Consider the following 24,754-nt stretch of genomic DNA (forward strand, 5'->3'; position numbering starts at 1 on the left):
CTCTTTATTGAAACTCCTTAGAAACTCCCACTGCCTTAAGGGGGAGGGGGCAAATATTGCCAACTTTGGGAATATCTCTGATCTAAAAGTTACAATGTGGAACTAGCTGACCCTGAAATTGGCATGATTAAGCATGATGGTGCAGAATCAGGTTTATTATTACTGACATATTCCGTTAAATTTTGTTTAGAGGCAGCAGTACAGCACTACATAAATATATGAAAAAAGAAACATTTCAAAAAACATTAAATGGGTAGAGTAATGCACAACATTCCTAAAATGTTGAGCCTGTGGCTTCAGGCTCCTGTACCTCCTCTCTGATAGCAGTAACAAAAAGAGGGCACATCCTGGGTGGTGGGGTCCTTTCTGAGATATTGCCTTTTGAAGTTGTCCTCCACGGTGGAAAGGCTCCCGCTCATGATGGAGTGTCTGCAACAGTTCGTGCTGTTACCACCACACACTAGGTGGAGTTTGTACATTTGCCATTTCCCCTCCAGTATTTGGGTTTCATCCAACACCACAAAAATGTGGTGAATCGGTCACTACAAATTGCTCGTGGTGTAAATAGGTGGCAGGGCAAGAGGCAGCTGATGGGAGAAGAGGTTACAGGGGAATCAATGGGGAGTGGGGCTGGATTGAATGGGCTTCTGTAAGGAAATATGAGAATGAGGAATTCCATGTGAATTGACCTTGTGAGGAGATGCAGAGATTTGAGATCATAAGTCAATGAGCAAGCAAATCAAGTTGATACAACCCCAAGAGGACTAGAAAACAAACACACACACACACATACACACGATGGGTACAGTGAAGGTGAAGGCACAGAAACTAGAGAAGGTTGGATACAACAGAATGATTCACAACTCCTTTGCTGATATATTTTCTTACAAGTACAGAAATTTAAAACTGAATGCTAGGGAAAACTGAAAATAGTTGTCTAAACACAAGCCAGAAAACCTATTTAAGACACATAAGAAAGATTACCAAAAATGAGATAATTCTCAGATAGATCATCTCCTACAGGATTGATACCACAGTCACAGATTTGCAAGATCAAATTACCCATGCACTTCAAGAACCTTTATATACTGTATCTTGCCAACACGGGCTTGACTACAAATACAGATCAGCAAGGTGACGGCACCCTAGAAACACACTGATATAAGTGTCCATCCTGTAAATAAAAGTTTAGGCTGTTTGGAATGAAAATGAAAGACGTGTTCAGTCAGAGTAGTGGATCTTTTGAAATCTTGAGCCTGCAGGATTAAATTGGTTTAGCCATTGATTGCATTGATAGAGCTACTACCTAAGAGGTGTTATATCTTAGGACTATTGCATATGTCTTGCAATCTGAACCAAGGCACATTTACCCATAACATAACACTTGCAGAACTCCCACTTATTCATGAGTGCTATTCATATTAAGTAATGACACCACTCATTTGTCATTACAGTAGGCATCACTACCAAGGAGATTTGCTTAAATGTGCATTCAGGGCCATCTCTTGTAGGTAGCTCAAGCCAGGACCATTTTCTGCAAAAAAAAACACCTTGCAATTTCAATTCAGCACTGGGTTAATGTTCATTAGTTTAAGGAAGAATTCAATTAGACTCTTAAAAACTTCGGACTCTGAGCTCTTTGTGGTTATTTCTGCTTTGAATAATAGTACTTTTACCACCACCATCACTAATCCCAATATATAACATTAATTTCAGATAGTAATTGTTCACCAGGATCTTTCAAGCCTACTTACCTAGATTGTGAAATACCCATCTGGTGCATATAACTTAATATTCTCTTGCAGCAATACTTTCTGAAGCCTTCCTCAAACTTTGGTAGCACTCATCAGTTTAGTAGATGAACATACCTACTGCATTCGAGGTAACTATACTTGCGGACCCATTGGTCTCAACATTTGAGTGTTGTCCATTGCTCACTTTTGGAACCTGAGATGGTTATGACACTGAGGAACACAGCTCCTTTAACATGTCTGGTGACACGAAACTCTTCAGATCCCATGACGGATGTAAAAGTCACAACCTCTATGTGACCTGTCAACATTTTGAATGCTTCTGATTATCCTGTCATTGAGAAAGAATTAAGTTAAATATGTTTCTTAAATATTATTCTGAAATCAATTAAAACTACTTTCAAGCTGAAGTTAACATTAAATCAATGATAAATAATATTGCTAGTCATGTAAAATAGGTAGATGTGGTCACATGAGGAACCTGCGAAACAAAGAGAATTATACTCATGGACAGATGTCAAAGAACATAACTAATTCTTCAAATTCATATCTCCTTATTTTTCAACTTTTGTCTCTACAGCTGTACATTAAGGTTAATAGAGTCTTGGATCCTGTTGTTGGTCTGAAATGGGACAGGTTCCAAGAGCAGATTCTGTGGTGTAAATTCAGCCTGCTCCTGCTCCATTGCTGGATAGCACATGAGATTTATGGCACATACTGGATTCCCAAACCTGCCATCCCTTGTGATGAAAAATGCCAGCAAAGGTTTTGTGGTGCAGTGCCATAACAGCACAGTAAAACTCAGCCCCAGTTTGCATCAACATCTACAAATTTCAAAAATGCCTTGTGGTATGCAACGCATTTGTAAACACAATAAGGAGTTTACAAATGGCTTGAATGTAAAGACAATGCACTACATTTAGAAAAATGGACAGACAAACCACAAACAATAGCTGTTGGTATATGTACACAGGAGGCATTTGCAGACACCTGCATTCACCACAGTCCAATAATTACTTCCTGTGACTGTAAAATGGTGTGTGGACTGTCCTGAAATTGAAAATAGCACTGTAGAAATTAACTTCTCTTTAATCTGCCTCCCTCCACATGAACAACTTACAAGCACAGGCAAACTAAAGAGGAAACACAAAACGAAAGCACTTTCTAAACATGGACAATACTAACACACATGTACTTCGTCAAATAAACAATACAGAAATCATGCACAAATAGACAAAGGTAATTTTTATCCACATCATCATCACAGTATAAATGATATAAAAGCACAATCCTGGGATAAAACAAAATACAGATGGCCTGAGAAAACGAGGTCTGGACATGCACTATGCATACACAGATACCCAAAATACACATGCTCAACAATACAAATACGAATTGGATTTGCAAGCATGATTTGAACATGGAGATATGAAGTAGGGATGAGTCAAATAAGGTCAGAGTTCAAGAACATACTCTAGGTTAGAAGCTTACACGAACCTTGCACACAAAGGCATACACATAAATCACAAATACTGAACATTGACACTTCATACCTTGCAGGGTTGGTGCATGCAAACAGTGTGCATGCAGACCTCCAGTGTGATTGTAAGCACATCTTCCTCCCCCTCCCCACCCATAGGCATTTAGAAAGGACCATCCCTGGCTCGCTCTTCAGTCACCTCCCCATCACAAATCACCTTCACATTCTAGAAGAGGTGATATAACACCCGTTATCTTACTTACTGTTCCAGATCCATGCCCTCCAAAAAGGGCCACACATTATTCAAACTGAATTTTCTGCCATTGGTTTTTAAAAAAAAAAATTAAGATCTGGGTTACGTTGCTAAGGCCTCCATTCTGCCTGCGGGTTTGACCCTGAGATTCTATTTGATCCCCATTTTAAATCTCTCTTGCAATCAAACTGATCTCTATGGCAACACAAGCCCAAGTAATGATACATTGTGCTTGATTAGGTGCTGGCTTAAATTGAGTTCAATAATTTCAAACTATTCCCACCATTCCTATGTTTCTGCTTCTCTCTCCTACGCACCCTCTACCAATCTTTTGTTTTTAACTTGTACCATGACAATTTCCTTCCATTCGATTTACCACTTCACTGGGACTTGATGAGCATTGTGTACAACTTTGGTCTCCTTACAAAAAGATACACTTTCTACAGTGAGAGTACATTAAGAATCACTGGACTGACTCCAGGGATGATGGGTTTACTATGTAAAAGGAGGAGGCTGATTCTGCATTCTCTGGAGTTTAGAAGAAAGTGAAATCTCATTGAAGTGTATATTTGTGCTGGGTTTGACAGCCTGAATGAAAGAAACATGTGCTCCCAGACTGAGGAGTCCAGAACCAAGGGTCACAGTCTCTGAATAAGGGTCAGCTGTGAGAAACTCCTTCAGGCAAGTGGTGACCATCTGGAATCCCCTACCTTTCAGTAATCCAGGTCATACAATACAGAGTTCTAAACTTTGATATAATTACAGGATAAGGAACAGTGCAGGAAAATGGAGCTGAGGGAAGTTAACCATGATCCTGCTTAAAAACAATGGACCAAATTTGAGCTACTTGATCCATAAAGGACCAGTTGGTTTTCTCCCACTCCTACTTTTATGTTCATATTTAATCTCCTGGGACTTTTACCCTCTCACAGAATTTTCACGGTTCAAAATCCATATTAAAGAAATACTTTGTCCCATCTTGTTAGAAGAGGTACAGTACCTAATGAGCTCCACTCCCTCATGGTCCACTAAAAGTCTATTCAATTCTTTCTGAACATTGCTGGCTTACTCTCACCCTCTTTCAGGGCACCTCTTTTGCCAATTGTAGTTCAGTGTTCTTCTGCCACCAAACCAACTTCTCTTAGCTGCTTTGTTAAATCCCACACTGAATTTGAATGCTTCCAATTAAACTAGTCTTTTCTACTCCAAGAACTTTCTCAGATTTTCCCTGTCATTCAATCCTCCGATCTAGCCACAACTCTTCTGCATGCTACCTAAAGGGCAAAATGTTCAGAATTAACCACAATACTCCAGCGGGAAGAATATATATGCATTTAATTTTATAAGATCACAAGACACAGGAGCAGAATTAGGCCAATCGGCCCATTGAGTTTGCTCCACCATTCGATCATAGCTGATTCATTATCCCTTTCAACCCCATTCTTCTGCCTTCTCCCTGTACACATTAGCTAATCAATAACCTATCAACATCCACTTTAAACATACCCAGTGACTTAGCCTCCACAGCTGTATGTGGAAATGAATTCCATAGATTCCTTCCTATTGACCCCAATCCATCCCCACTGGCCCGGTTCCTCCAATCCCCATCATCCCTCCAAACACCACACCTCTGTCTCCTCACTGAGCCCTCCCCATGACACTATAGACCTACAATGACCCCCTTCCCCACAGATACTGCCTCCAGTGATACCCACCATCCAATAGCACACCTATCCCCCATCTCCCTCACTGACCCCTCCTACTGATCCTAACCCCACCTCCACAATGACCCTGCAACAACTGCCTCTCCCATTGACCCACCTCTCAGTCCCTCTTCCCTACTCACTCACCCTGACCAATAGGACTGACATGCAGTCACTCCCACTTCCCTCCCATTTCAGTACAACACACACATAACCAAGATGGACACCTTCCAAGCTACATTCACAAGCATCCAAACAAGGGAACAGTGCAGGTCAGGCACTTCTGCAGAAATTTTCTCAACCCGTACACAGGCACAATGGATGTACAAAGCGAAGAGCAGATGAAAGATGCACATACTGGAAAAATTGAGAGGTGCACATGTATTGCATGCTGGTGGCATACATAGGGACACTTGTCAAACAGATTTTGTAACCCGCACATTTTGTAATAACTTCTGTGTTTTAATACATAATCGTCATCACAAACAGTCAAATAACCAAGTGCCACAGGATTTCAGATATTTTAAGATACACCTTTGAACAGATGGGCCTCCACAATATAACACCATATAAAACAGACCTTTTCCTTTGATGTAATTACCAGTATGTGCACAAATACATGATATCCTTTCTTTAAAACTGTCAGTAAATAGTAACCCCAAAACAAAGGTTATTTAAGTCACTTTTTATCCTACATACCAATAAAAAATTCATCCGCTATTCCTAATCAAGCATTTACCAGGTCAGGTAAATCACAGGATTACTTCAGTGTGATTGATGTGGTATTACCCCTTATTCAGAGTGTTTAATTCCTGCACCGGGTGACCCTTCCACACCCTGTACTAGCCATCTCCATAAGCATTAGACTCTTCACTTAGTGGCAATTACTGTCTTTCTCAATTTTGGGCAGTTTTATTTTTGCAGATTCCACCCACCCTGATTGCATTCAGATGAGAGGCAGCTCACCACACTGTCATCATAAGGGAGATCTGTACACAGAATGAGGCAATGACAGGCTGAACTGTAATATGCAGAGCAGAGGTTGTTCATCTATCAAGGTGCAGGATGTTAAAGTTTGGGAAAAGGACACTCCCGTTTCAGGCACCCAATGTCAACGTCAAGTATAGAATTATTAGATGTAAAACTGCTATATTTTCTTATCAGCTCTCTGTATCATAACGTGGGGCACACAGAATTGTGCTTCAACTTTAGTATTGCGTACCACACTCCCCACGACAAGTTTCATCCGCCTTGCAGCTTCTCAGGTGAAGTTGTCAAACTAGCAATAAACTGGGGTTTCTCAACTGGATTGGGATTGCAGAGACTCACTCCAAGCAAGGGTCCTCACACCCAGTGGCAGACTCCAATTGCCCTCAACTCCCTCACACATCGCACAGATCTGATGATCTCTCCCATTGTGAAATGCAATGACCTCCTTCCTCCCAGTACAAGATGGGCTGTTGCATTTATTTTGCAGTAGGACAGACACTATATGCTGTTTAGAAGAAGGCACCATCAAAAATCGAACACTTGCCTTCTACATTGATGGGCTGAGGCATTCATTAACAGACACGATTGAGATATTAAAAACACCGTTCATTCACCTTACCTGATTTCACACTTTATTTTGTTACTTTTTTCCTCATTACTTCCCTGCCCCCACCCCTCCCACCCACCCATCATAGTAGAAGGCTAATTACCATCCTAGAGCTGAGTCCATAGTCAAAATCTCTGGATCCATTTTTAATATAAATAATGGGAGTAGTTAATTGATGATTTAAAAAAAAACTCCAAATCAAAATAGGTCTCTGATTCCATTCATAAAACAGCTGAGCCCAATTAGCAACTCAATGTCCCTTTCTCCCTTCATAAAAGTTGCCTTTCCACATTGCCCACACCTCTTCCCCAACCACAAATAATGAGTCAGACAACAGTGCGAGTAACAGCAGAAACGGTGCAAAATTGGAAGCAGCTAGTGGCCACCGTGCATCAACATTAGTCAGCAGCTTGGAGAATTTTACTTATTAAAAATCAAAACAGATGAGAGAATGAAGGTGCTTCATGATTTCTTGGCATTGGAAAGTATTAGGCGAAGCGATGAGGAAAAGGGTGGCATTAAAGCTGTACATTATGTACAGGGTTTTTAAATCCCTTAAGCGAGACAAGTCACTCATTTATTTTCTCTGTAGAACTGTAGAAATCAAATGGAATGAGACGATCTGCTCTGGTCTTGGCACTGAGCTCCATTGGCGCAGTCACTTTCAATGGAAAAATAATAATTCGGAATCTGAAATTGAGGAGCAACAGCACCGAGCCAACAAGATCCCACGTCTGTTCTCAAACATTACCCTCCCAAGGCTTGGGGTGAAGGTGTGGGTGTGGGGACAGTTGTGGGGGAGAGATGGGGTGGGGGATGAAAAATAATGTTTGTTTCTGAATTTGTGATATACAAGTCCATGTGAAAGGGACTGTTCATTGCAAAGAAGTCCATTTATTTTGTTCCTCGTTAGCAACACTTCCTCTTCTTTTTACTGGTTTTCGACAGTTTGATGACATCGTTCTGCTGCTGTTGCTGCTGTTTGGCTAAGTTTTCTTTCTTGGCACGCAGCACGAGCTCTGTGATACAGTTGAACATCTGAAAACAAAAAGCCAGACTGTGAACCAAGCGAGCAGCACCTGGAAGGAAAATAGCAGCAGATAATGGCCAAACAATCACCAAACCCCGTCAAGGTCAAGGCTTACCTCTTCGACATTGAGGTTCTCCTTTGCACTAGTTTCAAAGAGTTGAATGCCCATCTGTTCTGCAAACTTCTGTGCGTCATTGGTCTCTACCACCTTACGTGCAGGATCGTCATTCTTGTTACCAACTGAAATAGAAGAGAAGGTATAAATATTCATTAAAAAACGGGTTGACACTGGTGGGAACAGGATAAGGAAGTCAGTGAATGGGAAGCAGCACACATGTGAATGGGGGTGGGTGGTGGGAGAAACAGTATGAATGGAGGAGTTAAGTATCTATATGACTAGAGGGTAGAAGAAAATGTTATTAACAGGGTAGGGTAGGGAGGAAAGCAGTATATGGTGAGGGGACTGTATACATACATGCACACTAATGTGGTTGGTGGGAGTGGGAGTTTTAAGTACACATAGCTTAGGGATCTGGCCATGAACAGAGGTCAAGTATGGCCTGCATTGGCTCTCAGATAAGCAATTGAGCAATGAAGTTAAGCATTTTCAAGCGATTTCCATTCTTTACAATGACATTAAGGCCTTGTCTCGTATTTCACAATCTTCCTTAGCCCTACATGTTATATGATAGAAACATAGAAAACCTGCAGCACGAGACCCCGCCTGCTGCCCAATGGAGTGACACACATTTTGTGTGGCTGCGTTTAATTTCTTCCTTTTCCCCAGTTTTAACTGCAACTTTAACTTTTATTTGTCAGATCTTAGAGGGGAATAGTTGTTATGTCACAATCTTTAAGAAGTGGGAAGCAGCTCTCTGAATCCAGCAATGGAAAGGGGAAAAGCTTCGAAAGAAAAATCAGAGGATATGCCTGTTTGGGCTGAGCGTTTAGAACATAAGTTAATGGTTCTCGACAAGAAAATAGATTACAACACTTCTGAGATGAAGTCATTACGAGACAGTCTTCAATTTGTAGAGGAAAATATTATTTCCTTGAATTCTGAACTTAAAGAGTTGAAGCGTCAGATAGTGGATATTTCAGCCTGCTTGGAACAGTCTCAATTTAAGATTATCAATTTGGAAGCTAGATCTCGTCGGAATAATATTCGGATTGTTGAATTGAAGGAAGGATCTGAGAGTGGGGATTTATTGGACTATTTTGCTAATTTGTTTCAATCTCTGTTTCTGGATATTTTACCTCAGCCTCCTGATATTAAAAGAGCGCATAGAATTTTCACTTCGAAATCTCGAGATCCGAATAAACCACGGTCAGTTTTGGTCTGCTTTCTTCGTTTCAAAGTTAAAGACCAAATCATGAAATATGCAAGGTACACAGAGTTTTTAAATTTAAGGATTCATTTTTATGAAGATTATCCACGGGAAGTTATGGACCAGCAGTTCAAATTTGCTTCAGCTATGAAGATAGCCTTTGATAAGGGATTATTCCCATCACTTCATTATCCAGCCCGATTAAAAGTATTTCCTAAGCATTCGACTCAACGTGTTTTTCTGGATCCCAAAGCGGAATTGGACTATGTTAATTCTACTCTGGAGGTGGCTGAGGTTTGAATGGCTTCAGGTCTGCTGAACAACTGTTATTTCAAAAAGAAAACAAGCTTTGAAGATTTCTGATCTGTTGAAGATGTCCTTTGATTGATGGACCATTTAAAGATGTGAACTTTTTGATCTGACTGATGTATGACCTTTCCGAAATCTGTTTGGTTTACTGAGTGAATTAACACAGCCGACAGATTGTTAACCGGTTTGATTATCTGTTACTATCCTCCTTTTTTTTCATTAATTAAGTGATAATTCTCATAGCTTATAAGGACTTATATATATATATATAGCGGGGAGTGCTTAGTAGATAGATAATTAGTATTTCTTCTAAAGAGTTTTTTTTATTGGGTGTGTAAGTTAAATGGAAAATGGCGCCAATTTTTCTTCGTTAGAGATTACATAGACATTTTTGGAGACTGTTTTTGCATTCCCCAGTTTATTTTTAATGATTAAGTATAAACATCTCTTTTTCTTTCTGCAGGGCTTTCTTATTTTAGGGCCGTGTGTTTTTTTTTTGTAAATGAGGGTGGGGGGGAGAAATTAAGGAAAACTTTTAAAATTACTATTATAAAATGGGCAGCTCGCACAGTCTGCTTCTCTTTTCTTATTTCTATGGGAACGCATTTCGGCTTTTTTTTTGCCGAATTTCGGGCTTTTGGGGTGGTGGGAGGATTGGGGTTAGTTTTGAGTTATAGGATTCATTGTAGGATCAATTTTAGTGGTTTTGATTTTATTTTTTTTCCCCATTACAGAGTTCCGGAGCATACGTATTTTGTATATGGTTATATTTATCACCGCCAGTTTTGATTAGCCTGTGTTGGTATGTGTGTATTTATGTATTAAAAAAAATAAATTTTTTTATGGTAGCTAAACAGATAAACGTTATTAGTTGTAACGTACGTGACTGGAATCATCCTATTAAGCGAAAGAAGACTTTTAAAATCATTAATCGATTCCAACTTGATATAATTTTTGCTCAAGAAACACATATCAGAACGGGAGATCAAAATGGATTTTTTAAAATGTGGAAGAGCCTTCAATTTCATGCCACTTGTCAAACTAAAACAAAGGGAGTATCTATTTTTATTAAATCTAATATTCTATTTATCCAAGAAGACATTGTGTCAGATACTAATGGTAGATTTTTAATTGTTAAAGGAACAATTTGTAAAAGAAAAATTGTTCTGGTTAACCTAATGTAGATGATCCTTCTTTTTAAAAAAATGTATTTGCTTTATTGCCGGATTTAAATGAATATATATTGTTAATGGATGGTGATTTTAACTGTTGTTTAAATCATCTGATTGACAAGAGTTCAACCAGTCAGTGGCTTCCAAGTTGTTCTGCACCACTTATTAACTCTTTTTTAAAAAATCGATTATGGCCTGGTTGAAGTTTGGAGACATCTACATCCTAATGACAGAGATTATTCATTTTTTTCCCCACATGTTCACAAAAAATATTCAAGAATCAATTATTTTATAGCTGATTTTCGATTTTTGTCCAAACGTCCAGAAATGTGAATATGATGCTATCGTTCTTTCGGATCATGTGCCTTTAAGCTTAGCTTTTGAATTGAATGATGTTGGTATTGCAAATTTGCCTTGGCATTTTCCAGAAAATTTATTACCAAGTTTGGACCTTGTCAAATTTATTGAGACTCAGATAAAAGATTTTTTTCTTTTTAGCGATACAGGAGATGTGTCAAAATTGATTATATGGGATACATTTGAAGCATATTTGCGCGGTCAGATAATCTCCTATTTAGCTGAACTTAAGAAACAGACAAAAAGGGAGTTACACAAGATTTCAAAACAAATTAAAGACTTGGATAATATTTATGCAATCTCTCCTAACATTGATTTATTTAAACAAAGGATTGAACTCCAATCACAATATACTTTATTACTAACTTACCCTATTGAAAGAAATTTGCTTAAATTGAAAAGTCAATTTTATGTGTTTGGAGATAAAAAATAATAAGCTATTAGCATCTCAATTAAAAGCAGCTAGAGCCAAAAGACAAACTTTTAAAATTCGTAAGGGAGACAGTAGTTTAGCATGTAATTATGAAGACATTAATAAAATTTTTCAAGACTTTTACATTGAACTTTATAAATCCCAGTTTCCAGCTGATCCTTCCAAAATGAATGTCTTTTTACAAAAGAGTGATTTTCCTTGAATTTCTGTTGAAGATCAACAAACTCTTGATACTCCTATTACTGAAAATGAAATTCAGAAAGCTATTCTTTCAATGCAATCTGGTAAAGCTCCTGGATTGGATGGTTATTCTGTAGGATTTTATAAAAAAATTTGAAAAATTGCTTTCTCCATAAATGTTGGAAACACTTAAAGATTCTTTTTTGTTAGGAGAGTTAACTCCCACATTTTATGAAACTTCTATTTCTTTAATTGTTGAGAAAGATAAAGGCCCTACTGACTGTGCTTCATATAGACTTATTTCATTATTAAATGTGGATGCTAAAATTCTTTCAAAAATAATGGCTAATCGACTAGAGAATATTCCAGCTAAAATTATCTCTCAGGCCAAACAGGTTTTGTAAAGGGCCGTTACTCCTTCTCTAATATTCAGAGACTGTTAAATGTTATATACTCATCCTTTTCTAAGACTTCCCAATGTGTTGTTTCTCTCAATGCTGAAAAGGCATTTGACAGAGTTGAATGGAAATACTTATTTAACGTTTTAGAGAAATTTGACTTTGGTATTAATTTTAATAAGTAGATTAGAATGATATATAAAAGCCCTATTACTACTGTTGTTACTAATAATTGCAGATCTTTTTTCAACTTAGGAATGTATTATTGGGCTATTAATATACATTGTGTGTGTTTTTGGTTATATTGGGCTGATAAAAATGAACAACCACCTTGGGCTAATTTGGAATTGAAAGCTGTGAAACAGTTTCACTTAACCTCATTATAAGGAGCTTCTTTACCTGTACGACTGGCCAAAATTGCGAATCTAAATTTATATCCTGTGATTAAGCAGTCATTACGAATTTGGTACCAGTTTCGTAATTTTTTTAATCTCAAAAAATTTAAACTTAGTTTAATTTATCAAAATTATTTATTTAAACCTTCACTTAGTGATCCTACCTTTCTTCTTTGGAGGAATAAAGGAGTTTATTCCTTCATGGATCTGTTCCAAGATGGTCGATTGATGTCTTTTGAGAAATTAGTAACTAAATACTCTCTCTCGTATTCACATTTCCTGCAGTATCTTCAGGTCAGACATTTCTTACAAGGATATTTAAGTAATTTTCCATATATACAGGATTCTGACCTGTTAGATATTATTTTAAAAATGAACCCTTTAGTGAAATGTTTTATTAGGAAAATTTATAATTTACTGTTACAACAGCACAATTACCCTTCACTTAAGATTAAGCAAGATTGGGAAAGAGATAACAGAGGATTGGTTGCGAATTTTGAATTTGGTTAACTCTTCTTCGATCTGTGCCAGTCACTCTTTAATTCAATTTAAAGCTGTACATTGTTACTATTTGACAAAGGAGAGACTGTCTAAAATGTTTCCTAATGTTGATAGTCAGTATGATAGATGTAAAACCGAGACAGCTACATTAACACATATGTTTTGGTCGTGTTCTGTATTGAAACATTTTTAGAAATCTATTTTCTCTACAATTTCTAAAGTTTTAAAAATTAATTTACTACCTAATAAATTGACAGTTTTGTTCGGTATAATCCCTCAATATATTCATGGTATTTCTATATCAGACCAACATGTAATTTCATTTGTTACATTATTGGCTAGAGGGCTATTTTATTGAAATGGAAAGATGCCTCTGCTCACACTTTGATACAATGGTTCTCTCAGGTGATGCTATGTCTTATTTGGAGAAAATCAGAAGTCGAACTTTTGATCCTCGATTTGATTTTGAGAAAAGGTGGGGTTCATTTGCCTGCTACTATCATCTGATTTGAGTTAATTAGGATGGTTTCCTTCTGATTTTTGTTTAAGTGAATTTGAGTTGGCAGATTGATGTTTTTCTTTTATGGAAGCTTGTATGGCGTATAGCTCCGGGGTTGTGCTCCCAATGGTTTTTTTTTCCATTTTTTTTTGAGTTAGTAGGGTTTTTTTGTTTTAGTTAGTAGGGGTTCTTTTTTTTTCCTTTTTTCTTTCAAAAAAATATTCTTAACACTATTTTTTCTTATTATTATTGATATATTGTTTAGGTTTGTTAATCAGTTATTTGGAAATTTAATTTTTCATTGTACATTATTTGAACAGAATCTGAAAAGTTCCAGTGTACACATCCTGCTTTAATCACATCACCATCCCACCCCAGACGTTACTCCTTAAACATCTCCAGCTCTCTTCTCCAATATAACAATTCTTAAATCCTACATCTTGACTCTGCATTGCTGAAGAACATTGTAGCCTTCCTGGACTATAGTAGCTCTCTTAGAAGGAACATTGAACATCTTTGGGTAGAACTCAGAAACAGGCCCCAAATAGTCAGCAAAAATCAGAGGAACAAATACGTCATTAAAATTGCAGATAATTTTAGGAATAATAGGGGATTTTAATTTCCCTAATATCAAACTGGACATCATAGTGTTAAAGGATTAAATGAGGTAGAACGTGTCAAGTATGCCCAGGAAAGTTTTCTGAAGCAATATGTAGATGATCCTTCTGGAAAAGGGGCTGAACCCAACCTCCTCTAATGAAATGAGGTTGAGCAAGTAACTGAGGTGTTAGTGGGGGAGCACTTTGATACCAGTGATTGCAATTCCATTACTTTTAAAATAGTTTTGGAAAAAGACAGGACTGGTCCACAGGTTAAGTCTTAATTTTGATGGTATTGGATAGGAACTTGTAAACTTGATTGGGGGGAGGGGGGGGGGGAATTAGATGGTAAAGCAAAGTGGGATGTCATTAAATGTATGATAGAGAGAGTTGAGTTCCAGACCAGCCTGCTCCTGAAGGGCAAGGCCGGCAGAATTCATGAACCCTGTTTGACCCTGAGGAATACAACTTCAGGAAATTAGGAAGGTGAAATACAGACACAAGATACTCCTCACAGGTAGGGTAAAGGAGAATCCCAAGAGATTCTGTAAGTATATTGACCAAAAATATGCAGTAACTAGGGAGAGAGGAGATCCCTTAAGGATCAGTGCAGTAATCTATGTGTGGACGCAAAGATGATGTGAAACTTGATGGTCAGCTAGAACTCGATGAAGAGCAGGTGGATGGAATTAATAGGGGAGATCAACTGTGATTTTATTGGATGTTTTTTCCCCTTCAGGTTGGGTGAGACTAGACATGGAGATAATATGGCTTATGGTGAAAGGTCAAATATTTAAAGGGAACCTGTGGGGGAACTTGCTGACTCAGAGGGTGTTGACTGAGCAGCCAGTGGAAGTGGTAAACGCAGATTCATTTGTAACATTTAAGAGAAATTTGAGTAGGTACGTATATGGAAAAGGGCTTGGAGGGCTATGGTCCAGGTGCAGGCAGATGGGACTAAGCAGAATGGGCCTAAGGGCCAGTTTCTGTGTGGTCGTACTCTATGGCTCTAATACTTCTCATGTGTTTTCACCGTGGCATTAGTAAGCTCAGGCAACAGTGCTGTCTTGAAGCACACCGACATTACAAAACAGGAGATGTCGGTCTTGAAATCTATAGAAGTTAATAAAGCAGATGAATTGAAGGATGTTGTGGGATGCAAAAGATGAATTACTGGGGAATCTGGAAGAGATTTTAGAACCTTTGCTAGCCATAGTGGAGTACTGGGAGACTGGAGCATGGATAACGTTGTGCCTTTATTCAAGAAAGGCTGGAAGGGCCAATCAGAGAACTAGTCTCACTGAGTCTTATGTCAGTGGTGGGAAAGTTACTGAGAGACAGGATTTTTTAAATTTGCAAATAAGGGATCAGCAATAGTCAGCATCTTCGTGCATGGGAAGTCTTGCCTTATGAATACGAGTCTGATTTTTGAAGAGGTGACAAAGCAGGTTGAAGAGGGCAGGGTGTAGGCACTGTCAATATGGATTTTTGCAAGGCCTTTGCCAAGTTCTCGCATAGTAGGCTGATATGGTAGGCTAGTACCCAGATAAGCTAGCAATTGGTTACAAAATTAGGAGGTACAGGGTGCTAGCTGAGGGTTGTTTTTCCAGATAGGAAGCCTGTGACCAGCAGTGTACCCCAGGGATCAGTGGTGGGTCCACTGTTATTTGCTATCTATGTTAAATGATTTGGATGAGGAAGTACATGGCCTGATAAATTTGTTGTTGACAGGATTTTGACCAACTAGGAAAGTGGCAAAAGCATGGGAGATGGAATTTAATTTGGACAAGTGCAAACTGATGCATTTCGCAGGTTAAATAGGACCAGAACATACATAGTGGATGGCAGAGTCCTGGGGAGTATTGAACAGAGACCTAGGGGTAAAAGTACACAGTTGAAAGCAGCAGCGCAGGTAGATAGGGAGATGAAGAAGGTGCATGTCAAGCTCACCCTCATGAGTAAAGGAGTTGTAAGAGTATTATCTTGCAATTGTACTAAATGTTGGTTCAGCCACACTTGGAGAAGTTTGTGCAGTCCTACAAACGTGGTTACCAAACTACAAAAAGGATGTAGATAGGATAGTGAAAAAAAATTATTTAATTTTTTTAAAAATGTAAAAATTGACATTGCTGGGACAAAAGAAATTGAGTTATAAGGAGAGACTGGATGGGCTGAGGACAAACAATCACAAACAAGAGAAAATCTGCAGATGCTGGAAATTCAATCAGCACATACAAAACGCTGGAGGAACTCAGCAGGCCAGGCAGCATCTAAACAGTAAACAATTGATATTTTGGCCCGAGACCCTTCATCAGGACTGGAGAAAAAAGATGAGGTCAGAGTAAAAAGGTGGGGGGAGGGGAGGAAGAAATACAAGCAGTAGGTAATAGGTGAAACCAGGGAGCAGGGTGAAGTAAAGAGCTGGGAAGTCGATTGATGAAAGAGATAAAGTTCTGGAGAAGGGGGGAATCTGTGGAGAGGACAGAAGGCCATGAAACAAAGGGAAGGGAAAGGAGCACCAGAGGGAGGTGATGGGCTGTAAGGAAATAAGGAGAGAGGGGGAAATGGGAATGGGGAATGGTGAAGGTGGGGGTAGGGTGGGCGGGGAAGGCATTACCAGAAGTTAGAGAAATTGATGTTCATGCCATCAGGTTGGAGGCTACCAGACAGAATATAAGGTATTGTTCCTCCAATCTGAGTGTAGCCTCATCGCAGCAGTAGAGGAAGCCATGGACCGACATGGAGTAACCTTATAAAATTTCATAAAATAATGAAGGGCACAGATAAAGCTTGTCACAGACTCCTCCCCCCCCCGGGGTAGGAGAGTCCATAACTAGACAGCATAGGTCGAAGATGGGAAGGATTTAAGGGAGAAACGAGGGGCATGTTTTTCCCTATACAGAGAGTGGTGGTGGATGTTTGGAGCAAGCTGCCAGACGAGATGGTAGAAGCAGATACAATTACAATATTTTAGAAACATTTGGACAGGTACGTGAATAGGAAAGAATATTTCTATTTAACTGCATTTACTTGATCTGTCATACTCGTTGACTCCATTAGAAACTAACTACCTAATAACTAATACCTAATACCTTCTCTCCTCTTTTTTGCCTTTAATTGGCCTTGTACTGTATATCCTTTATACCAGGGGTCCCCAACCTTTTTTGCACTGCAGACCGGTTTAATATTGACAATATTCTTGCGGACCGGCGGGGGGGGGGGGGTGTTCAAGTAGGGTTAAACTCACCTCAAAATGTCTTTTACAGTTAGGATTGCCAACTTTCTCACTCCCAAATAAGGGCCAGAAGTAGCAGTCAAATTCCGGGACACTTTACCCCAGGAAAAACTACCATGACCACGAAGCCTTGCACAGGCACCGGTGTGCGCATGTGTAACGTGCTGCGCGTACGCCCCCATTTTCTCCCACAAATTGGCTTTGCCTTCATCTTCCCGACTATACTGTACATACATTTCTACTTTATATAGGCTGTGTATTTATCATATAATTCCTGCTTTTACTATACCTTAGTTATTTATTTTCAGTTTTATGTATTATTTGGTATGATTTGTTAGGTTAGTTTTTTGGGTCTGGGAACGCTCAAAAATTTTTCCCATATAAATTAATGGTAATTGCTTCTTCGTTCACGCCATTTCGGCCGACAGGTTTCATAGGAACACTCTACCTTAGCGGGGGAAATACGGGACAGTCAGCAACCCTATGTTCAAGTTCAACAGTGCGTGACAGGGAATGAGGAAAGGTGCAGCTGACTCATATCGTGTCCTCACGGCCCAGTAGCACATGCTTTGCGACACGGGACTGGTCCGCGGCCCGGTGGTTGGGGACCACTGCTTTATACTAGTCAAATTTATTAGGCTTCCATTTAGTTTCTGGTCTTCCTTTGATGTTAGCCATAATGCTATTCTCATACTCCCGTTTTCCATTTTCTTCCTGTAATTGCTCTGGTTAGTTACTACACATCTGTATTTATCACAAAGATCCTCATTTCCTCAAGTTCCCGGGATCACTGAGGAAGAGTTTTGGACAAATGCATTTTTCTGATTTGCACCTCATTTCAATCCATCATTTGTTTCTTTTGTTGCTGTGTTACTTCCCCTTTTGCCTTGCACCACATCCCCATCATTTAATCTCTCCACCTTCCACTTTATCACACACCTTCCTGCTTCTTCTTTCCTCCTTTTTTTCTGTGCAACTCAAAACTTCTTATAATGTAATTTTTTCCCCTCCCAATTAAAAAGTCACCAATTGGAATATTATATCTGTTTTTCCTTTCACATATGTTTCTTAACAATTAGCATTTCTACCATTTCCTACTTTGATCACTGGTTTTAGGAAATATCAGCCAAGCCAGAGGCAAGGTGAGAGAAAGCTGCTCTGAAATACATGGGGTATTGAACAAACAGATTCACAATAGTTCCCCAAAGAGAATTGGATAAACACAGATGAAAATATTTCTAGACTGATGAGGAAAAGCAGCAAGTCTGGTGAACAAAACGGCCACCTTCTGAGATAACTAGTTTGTTTCTATTCTACAATTTACCAAACTTCCTTCATAGTCATAGTCATATTTTATTGATCCTGGGGGTAATTGGTTTTGGTTACAGTTGCACCATAAATAATAAATAGTAATAAAAACATAAATAGTTAAATAGTAATATGTAAATTATGCCAGTAAAAGTCCAGGACCAGCCTACTGGCTCAGGGTGTCTGAACCTCCAAGGGAGGAGTTGTAAAGTTTGATGGCCACAGGCAGGAATGACTTCCTATGACGCTCTGTGTTGCATCTCGGTGGAATGAGTCTCTGGCTGAATGTACTCCTGTGCCCAACCAGTACATTATGTAGTGGATGGGAGACATTGACCAAGATGGAATGCAACTTAGACAGCATCCTCTTTTCAGACACCACCGTCAGAGAGTCCAGTTCCATCCCCACAACATGTTGTTGTTGTTGTTCGTCCATCGTAGACGTCGAAGGGGACCTCGACACCATAATGATGGTGTCGGACTAGCGCATGATTTGGATTTAAGTGAGGGAGAGTTGCGCAGTGTCAGCCTCACTCTCTCTTCCCAATTCCCATCTGGATCCAGTGGCAAGACAGAGTCTAGACGGCTGGAGATGGGGACTAGGCGCAGTGGATGACCAGGACGTCTTCTGTGTCTTGTCCTGCTCTACACGTTCCACGACGCTTGCAGAGACCGCCTTCTTGACCGTTGGACCTTCCGCTGGTCTCATCTGCTCAATCCGCTGGAGTCTGTCTTCACATGCTGGGATAGACAACTCCCTATCTCACCGAGGGTTTGAGACCCATCGGCTACCCTCACCTGGTTTAGCCGGCTTGTCCAGATGTTAAAGGACCTCAGTCTCCTTAGGAAATAGAGACGGCTCTGACCCTTCTTGTAGGCAGCCTCAGTGTTCTTTGACCAGTCCAGTTTATTGTCAACTCGTATCCCCAGGTATTTGTAATCCTCCACCATGTCCACACTGACCCCCTGGATGGAAACAGGGGTCACCGGTACCTTAGCTCTCCTCAGGTCTACCACCAGCTCCTTAGTCTTTTTCACATTAAGCTGCAGAAAATTCTGCTCACACCATGTGACAAAGTTTCCTACCGTAGCCCTGTACTCAGCCTCATCTCCCTTGCTGATACATCCAACTATGGTAGAGTCATCCGAAAACTTCTGAAGATGACAAGACTCTGTGCAGTAGTTGAAGTTCGAGGTGTAAATGGTGAAGAGAAAGGGAGACAAGACAGTCCCCTGTGGAGCCCCAGTGCTGCTGAACACTCTGTCGGACACACAGTGTGGCAAGCACACGTACTGTGGTCTGCCAGTCAGGTAGTCAATAATCCATGACAGCAGGAAAGCATCCACCAGCATCGCTGTCAGCTTCTCCCCCAGCACAGCAGGGCGGATGGTGTTGAACGCACTGGAGAAGTCAAAAAACATGACCCTCACAGTACTCGCTGGCTTGTCCAGGTGGGCTAGACCCGGTTCAGCAGGTAGACCATGGCATCCTCAACTCCTAGTCGGGGCTGGTAGGCGAACTGGAGGGGATCTAAGTGTGGCCTGACCATAGGCCGGAGCAGCTCCAGAACAAGTCTCTCCAGGGTCTTCATGATGTGGGAGGTCAATGCCACTGGTCTGTAGTCATTGAGGCCGCTGGGGCACGGCATCTTCGGCACAGGGACGAGGCAGGACGTCTTCCACAGTACAGGAACCCTCCAGAGCCTCAGGCTCAGGTTGAATACATGGTGAAGTACTCCACATAGCTGAGGGGCACAGGCTTTGAGCACCCTGGTACTGACACCATCCGGTCCTGCAGCCTTGCTTGGGTTGAGACGTTTCAGCTGTCTTCTCACCTGTTCAGCTGTGAAGCCCACCGGGGCGGTTTCATGTGGGGAAGGGGTATAGTCATGAAAGCAGGGTGGGGGACTGTGAGGAGGGTAGGAGGGGCGAGTGGAATATGTGTTGGTTGGGGGAGGGGGCAACAACAGATAGCTCATGTGCAGGGGCAGGGATGGGCAGGGGCCACAATGTCAAATCTGTTAAAGCAGGGGTCCCCAACCATTTTTGCATTGCGAACCGGCCAATTGGGGAGGGGGGTGCGGGTAGGGTTGCCAACGGACAAGAGTAGAGCCAAATACATTGTTTACACAGAGAGACTACAATGACCATGAAGCCTTGCGCGGGCACCAGTGCACATGCGTGCTGTGCGTATGCGTGTACGTGCCGATGTTTTCTACAAATCGTTTTTGGCGATTCTGTTTGGGGGGGGGTGGGATGTTAATCACGTCCAGAATATAGGTGATAAGTGGCTAATACACTCAATTTCGTTCCTAAAAGGGTTTATCTAACGAATTTAATATTAAACACACAGCGCATATTTTCCTCGCATGAATATAGCAATGTCAATTATCAGGGAAGGACAGGGGAACTTGAAGTAAGTGTTGAACGAACTTCCAGTAGAAGTGGTAGAGGCAGGTTTGATATTATTTAAAGAAAAATTGGATAGGTATATGGACAAGAAAGGAATGGAGGGTTATGGGCTGAGTGTAGGTCGGTTGGACTAGGTGAGAGTAGCGTTCAGCATGGACTAGAAGAGCCGAGATCACCTGTTTCCGTGTTGTAATTGTTATATGGTTATATAAGCAAGTCAATAGCATCATAACATTTTAAGTAACGTTTGGATATTAAACACACAGCACATATTTTCTCCGTATGAACATATAAAATCATTGCAACGCACCAATATCGCTGAATCAGTGGGAGCCCTGGACTGAATACTTGTTTTCCTGCAACAAGATGGTCCCATCGAGGGGTGATGGGAGACAGTGATACTCGAACGGGGTTCCTTATGTCCAGTCTATTACGCAATTTGGTTTTCGTTCCATTCATTGCAGAGATATGTTGGAAATGGAAGCAACGTTTTCAGTGCTTTCGTGGCTATCTCAGCCTTGACTTTGATCCAGAATGGCGGCAGAGATCTTATGTCAAACATACTTTTCAGCCCACCGTCATTTGCAAGCTCGAGGAGTTGATCTTCTTCCCGTGCTGACACGGATGACGCGCGGGTAATGACCTCGCATGCGTAATGGCTCAACAGTGGGCATGACAAGCAATGAGGAAAGGTGCAGCTGACTCCTATCGCCAAATCATATCGTTTCCTCGTGGCCCGGTAGTGCATGCTTTGTGGCCCGGTACCAGTCCGCGGCCCGGTGGTTGGGGACCACTGTGTTAAAGAACAGGTTAAGGAGCAATAGAGCAATAACCTGGGAAAGTTTTCTAATGATGTAACATTTTTAAGATAGCAAGAATTAGGGAAATTCGAAGCTCCAGTTGTTCACAAAATTAAGTGAAAGGCTGAGAATGCTATCACTAAAAAAATCAGCTGGTAAGCGATTTAACACACTGACCCTTCAACCAAGGTTTGAGTCCAGTGCAGATGAAACAAAGACATTCTGTTCAGTGTCAGCCCATGTTGATTACAAACACTCTCAATACAGCGAAAGACCACAAGGAGGCCATTTGGCCTATTGAGTGTGCTTCACCATTCCATCATGCATGATTTATTTTTCTATTAAATCCCACTCTCTTGCCTTCTCCCCATAACCTTTGATGTTCTTACTTATCAAAAACCTATCAACGTTTGCTTTAAATACACCCAGTGACTTGGCCTCCATAATTGTCTGTAGCAATGAATCCCACAGATTCGCTACCTCTGGTTAAAGGAAACCCTCCTCATCTCTGTCCTTAAGGGACATCTCTCTATATCCACTCTATCTAGGCCTTTCAATATTTGATAGGTTTCAATGAGGTCCCTCTTATTCTTCTAAATTCCAGCAAAAGCCACAAATGCCAACAAGTGAGTGCCGATGGCAATTTTATCTAAAGCCAAAAGTACTCCGAGTACACAAGTGAGACAAGTGCCAGGGTGAGCACACTTTGAGACTGCACACAATGTGGTGTCACTGCATAATAACTTGGTAGTGGGAAGGGGAATGCTTGAAGAGTTTGCATTGATGCATGGATCACAAAGCCAATTCACTCTGCTAACCATGATAATACAATAAAACCGTAAAGGTAGAGATAAATGGTTCCTAGATTACAATTGTAACAAAATAGAGAAGACTTTTTACATTTAACCCATAACTTTACAACATTGACTCAGAGGCCCTGCTGATCAACCCTTTGAAGATTAAATCCCTTTGATCCACATGTTCAGTTGTTCATGTTGTTAGGATTGAATGGGCTGAAGGCATCTTTGTCTTATTGGTGTACGATTCCAAAAATCAGATAACCAACACCCCTGTCAAGATGTGCAGACTGCGATATATGAAAATTAATAAAAGCTGAGATTTCAAGTTTATTGGTGGCCCCGAATAAGAAGGTACATAGTCATCATAAAGCAATAGTTCAAAGTTTAAAGTAAATTTATTATCAAAGTACATATATATCAATAAGCTTCAAGACCTTGGCCTCAATACCTCCTTGTGCAAGTGGATCCTCGATTTCCTCACTTGCAGACCCCATTCACTTTGGGTTGGCGACAACATCTCCTCCACAATTTCCATCAGCACAGGTGTATCGCAAGGCTGTGTGCACAGCCTCTGCTCTGCTCACTTTATATTTATGACTGTGAGGCTCCAATGCCATATTTAAGTTTGCTGATGACACCACTGTCATTGGCTGAATCAAAGATGGAGATGAATCAGCGTAAAGGAGGGAGACTGAATATCTGGCTGAGTGGTGCCACAACAACCTCTCACACAATGTCAACAAGACCAAGGAGATGATTATTGACTTCAGGAGGAGGAAACTGGGGGTCCTCATTGGGGAATCAGAGGCAGAGAGGGTCAGCAACTTAATTTCTTGGTGATATCATTCCAGAAGATCTGCCCTGGGCCTAGTACGCAAGTGCCATTACGAAGAAAGCATAGCAGCACCTGTACTTCCTGAGAAGTTTACAAAGATTTGGCATGTCATCTAAAACTTTGACAAAGTCCCAACAGATGTGTAGTTGAGAATATGTTGACTGACTGCATCACAGCCTGGTATGGAAAAACCAGTGTGTTAAGTATCAGCATGTGAGCCACTTCCATCAGTTTTTAATGAGTGTAGGAAAAATAACAAAGGAAACACATTATCTAAATGGCAAAAGACTGCAGAATTTTGAGGTGTAGAGACATTCGGGGGTCCTAGTGCATGATTCCTGAAACAATAGTAGGCAGGTACAACAAGTAGTTAGAAAAGATTATTAAATGTTATTTACTGCAAGTAGAGTTGAATACTGAACTGGGAGGTTAAGCTTCAGTCCTTCAAGGTCTTATAAAAGGCATTGAGTCATAGACCTCGGAGAAGGGCCTCCTAACCCACATCCACACTGATCATTAAGCTCTTGTCTACATTAATCTCACTTCCCCCACCCTTGCAACCCCATTAATTCTGATTCTCCGTTATTTCCCTAATTTATAGTGGGTAATTAACTCAAAATCAGCATAGCTTTGATATGTAGAGAAAACTAAAGCATCTCGGGCAATGCAAACTCCACACAGGGAACACTTAGAATGCTAATGGTTTGCAAGCAGTTCAAAGTAAATTTATTATCAAAATACATATTGTATATGTCACCATATAAAACCCTGAAATTCAATTTCTTGCTGGCATTCATAGTAAATACAAAGAAACAACAGAATTAATGAAAGACCACACAAGACGGACAAACAACAGAGAAATAGAGAAAGAACCACAAAAAAACAAATAAATAAGCAATAAATATCAAGACCATGAGACGAAAAGTCTTTGAAAGGGAGTCCGTAGGCTGAGGGAACAGTTCAGTGATGGGGTGAGTGAATAAGTTATCCCCTTTGGTTCAAGAGACTGATGGGTAAGTAGTAATAATCCTGGAAGTGTGGGTCCTGAGGCTCCTGTACCCGCTTCCTGACAGCAGCAGTGAGAAGCCAGCATGTCCTGGATGGTGGGGGGGGGGGGGTGGGGGAAGGATCCTTGATGATGGGTGCTGCTTTCCTGCGACAGCACTCCATGTGGATGTGCCCAATGATGGGGAGGGCTTTACCTGTGAGGGACTGGGCTGTATCCACCACTTTCTGTCGGCTTTTCAGTTCAAGGTGTTTTCATACCAGATAAGGTTTGCTACAGCAATTCTTAGGGTGGGCAGGCTTCTATTCAGAGATATAGCACAGCAATTGGCCCTTCTGGCCCAATGAGCCTATGCCACCCAATTACACCCATG

General features: G+C 40.6%; 1 protein-coding gene across 1 annotated transcript in view; it reads right to left on the reverse strand.

Moving 5' to 3' along the window:
* Nucleotides 1-5,253: 5,253 nt before the first annotated feature.
* The window catches only part of rab35b (RAB35, member RAS oncogene family b), a 130,432-nt gene continuing 110,931 nt past the window's right edge, over nt 5,254-24,754 (reverse strand). Inside the window, exons 5-6 of the mRNA XM_063040919.1 lie at nt 7,930-8,054; nt 5,254-7,822 (exon numbers count right to left, since the gene is read on the reverse strand). Coding sequence (XP_062896989.1) covers nt 7,694-7,822; nt 7,930-8,054 — 254 coding nt within the window. The 3' untranslated portion in view covers nt 5,254-7,693. The remainder of the gene's footprint in view (nt 7,823-7,929; nt 8,055-24,754) is intronic.

This window comes from Mobula hypostoma, chromosome 2 (genome assembly GCF_963921235.1).
Source record: "Mobula hypostoma chromosome 2, sMobHyp1.1, whole genome shotgun sequence".
NCBI lineage: Eukaryota > Metazoa > Chordata > Chondrichthyes > Myliobatiformes > Myliobatidae > Mobula > Mobula hypostoma.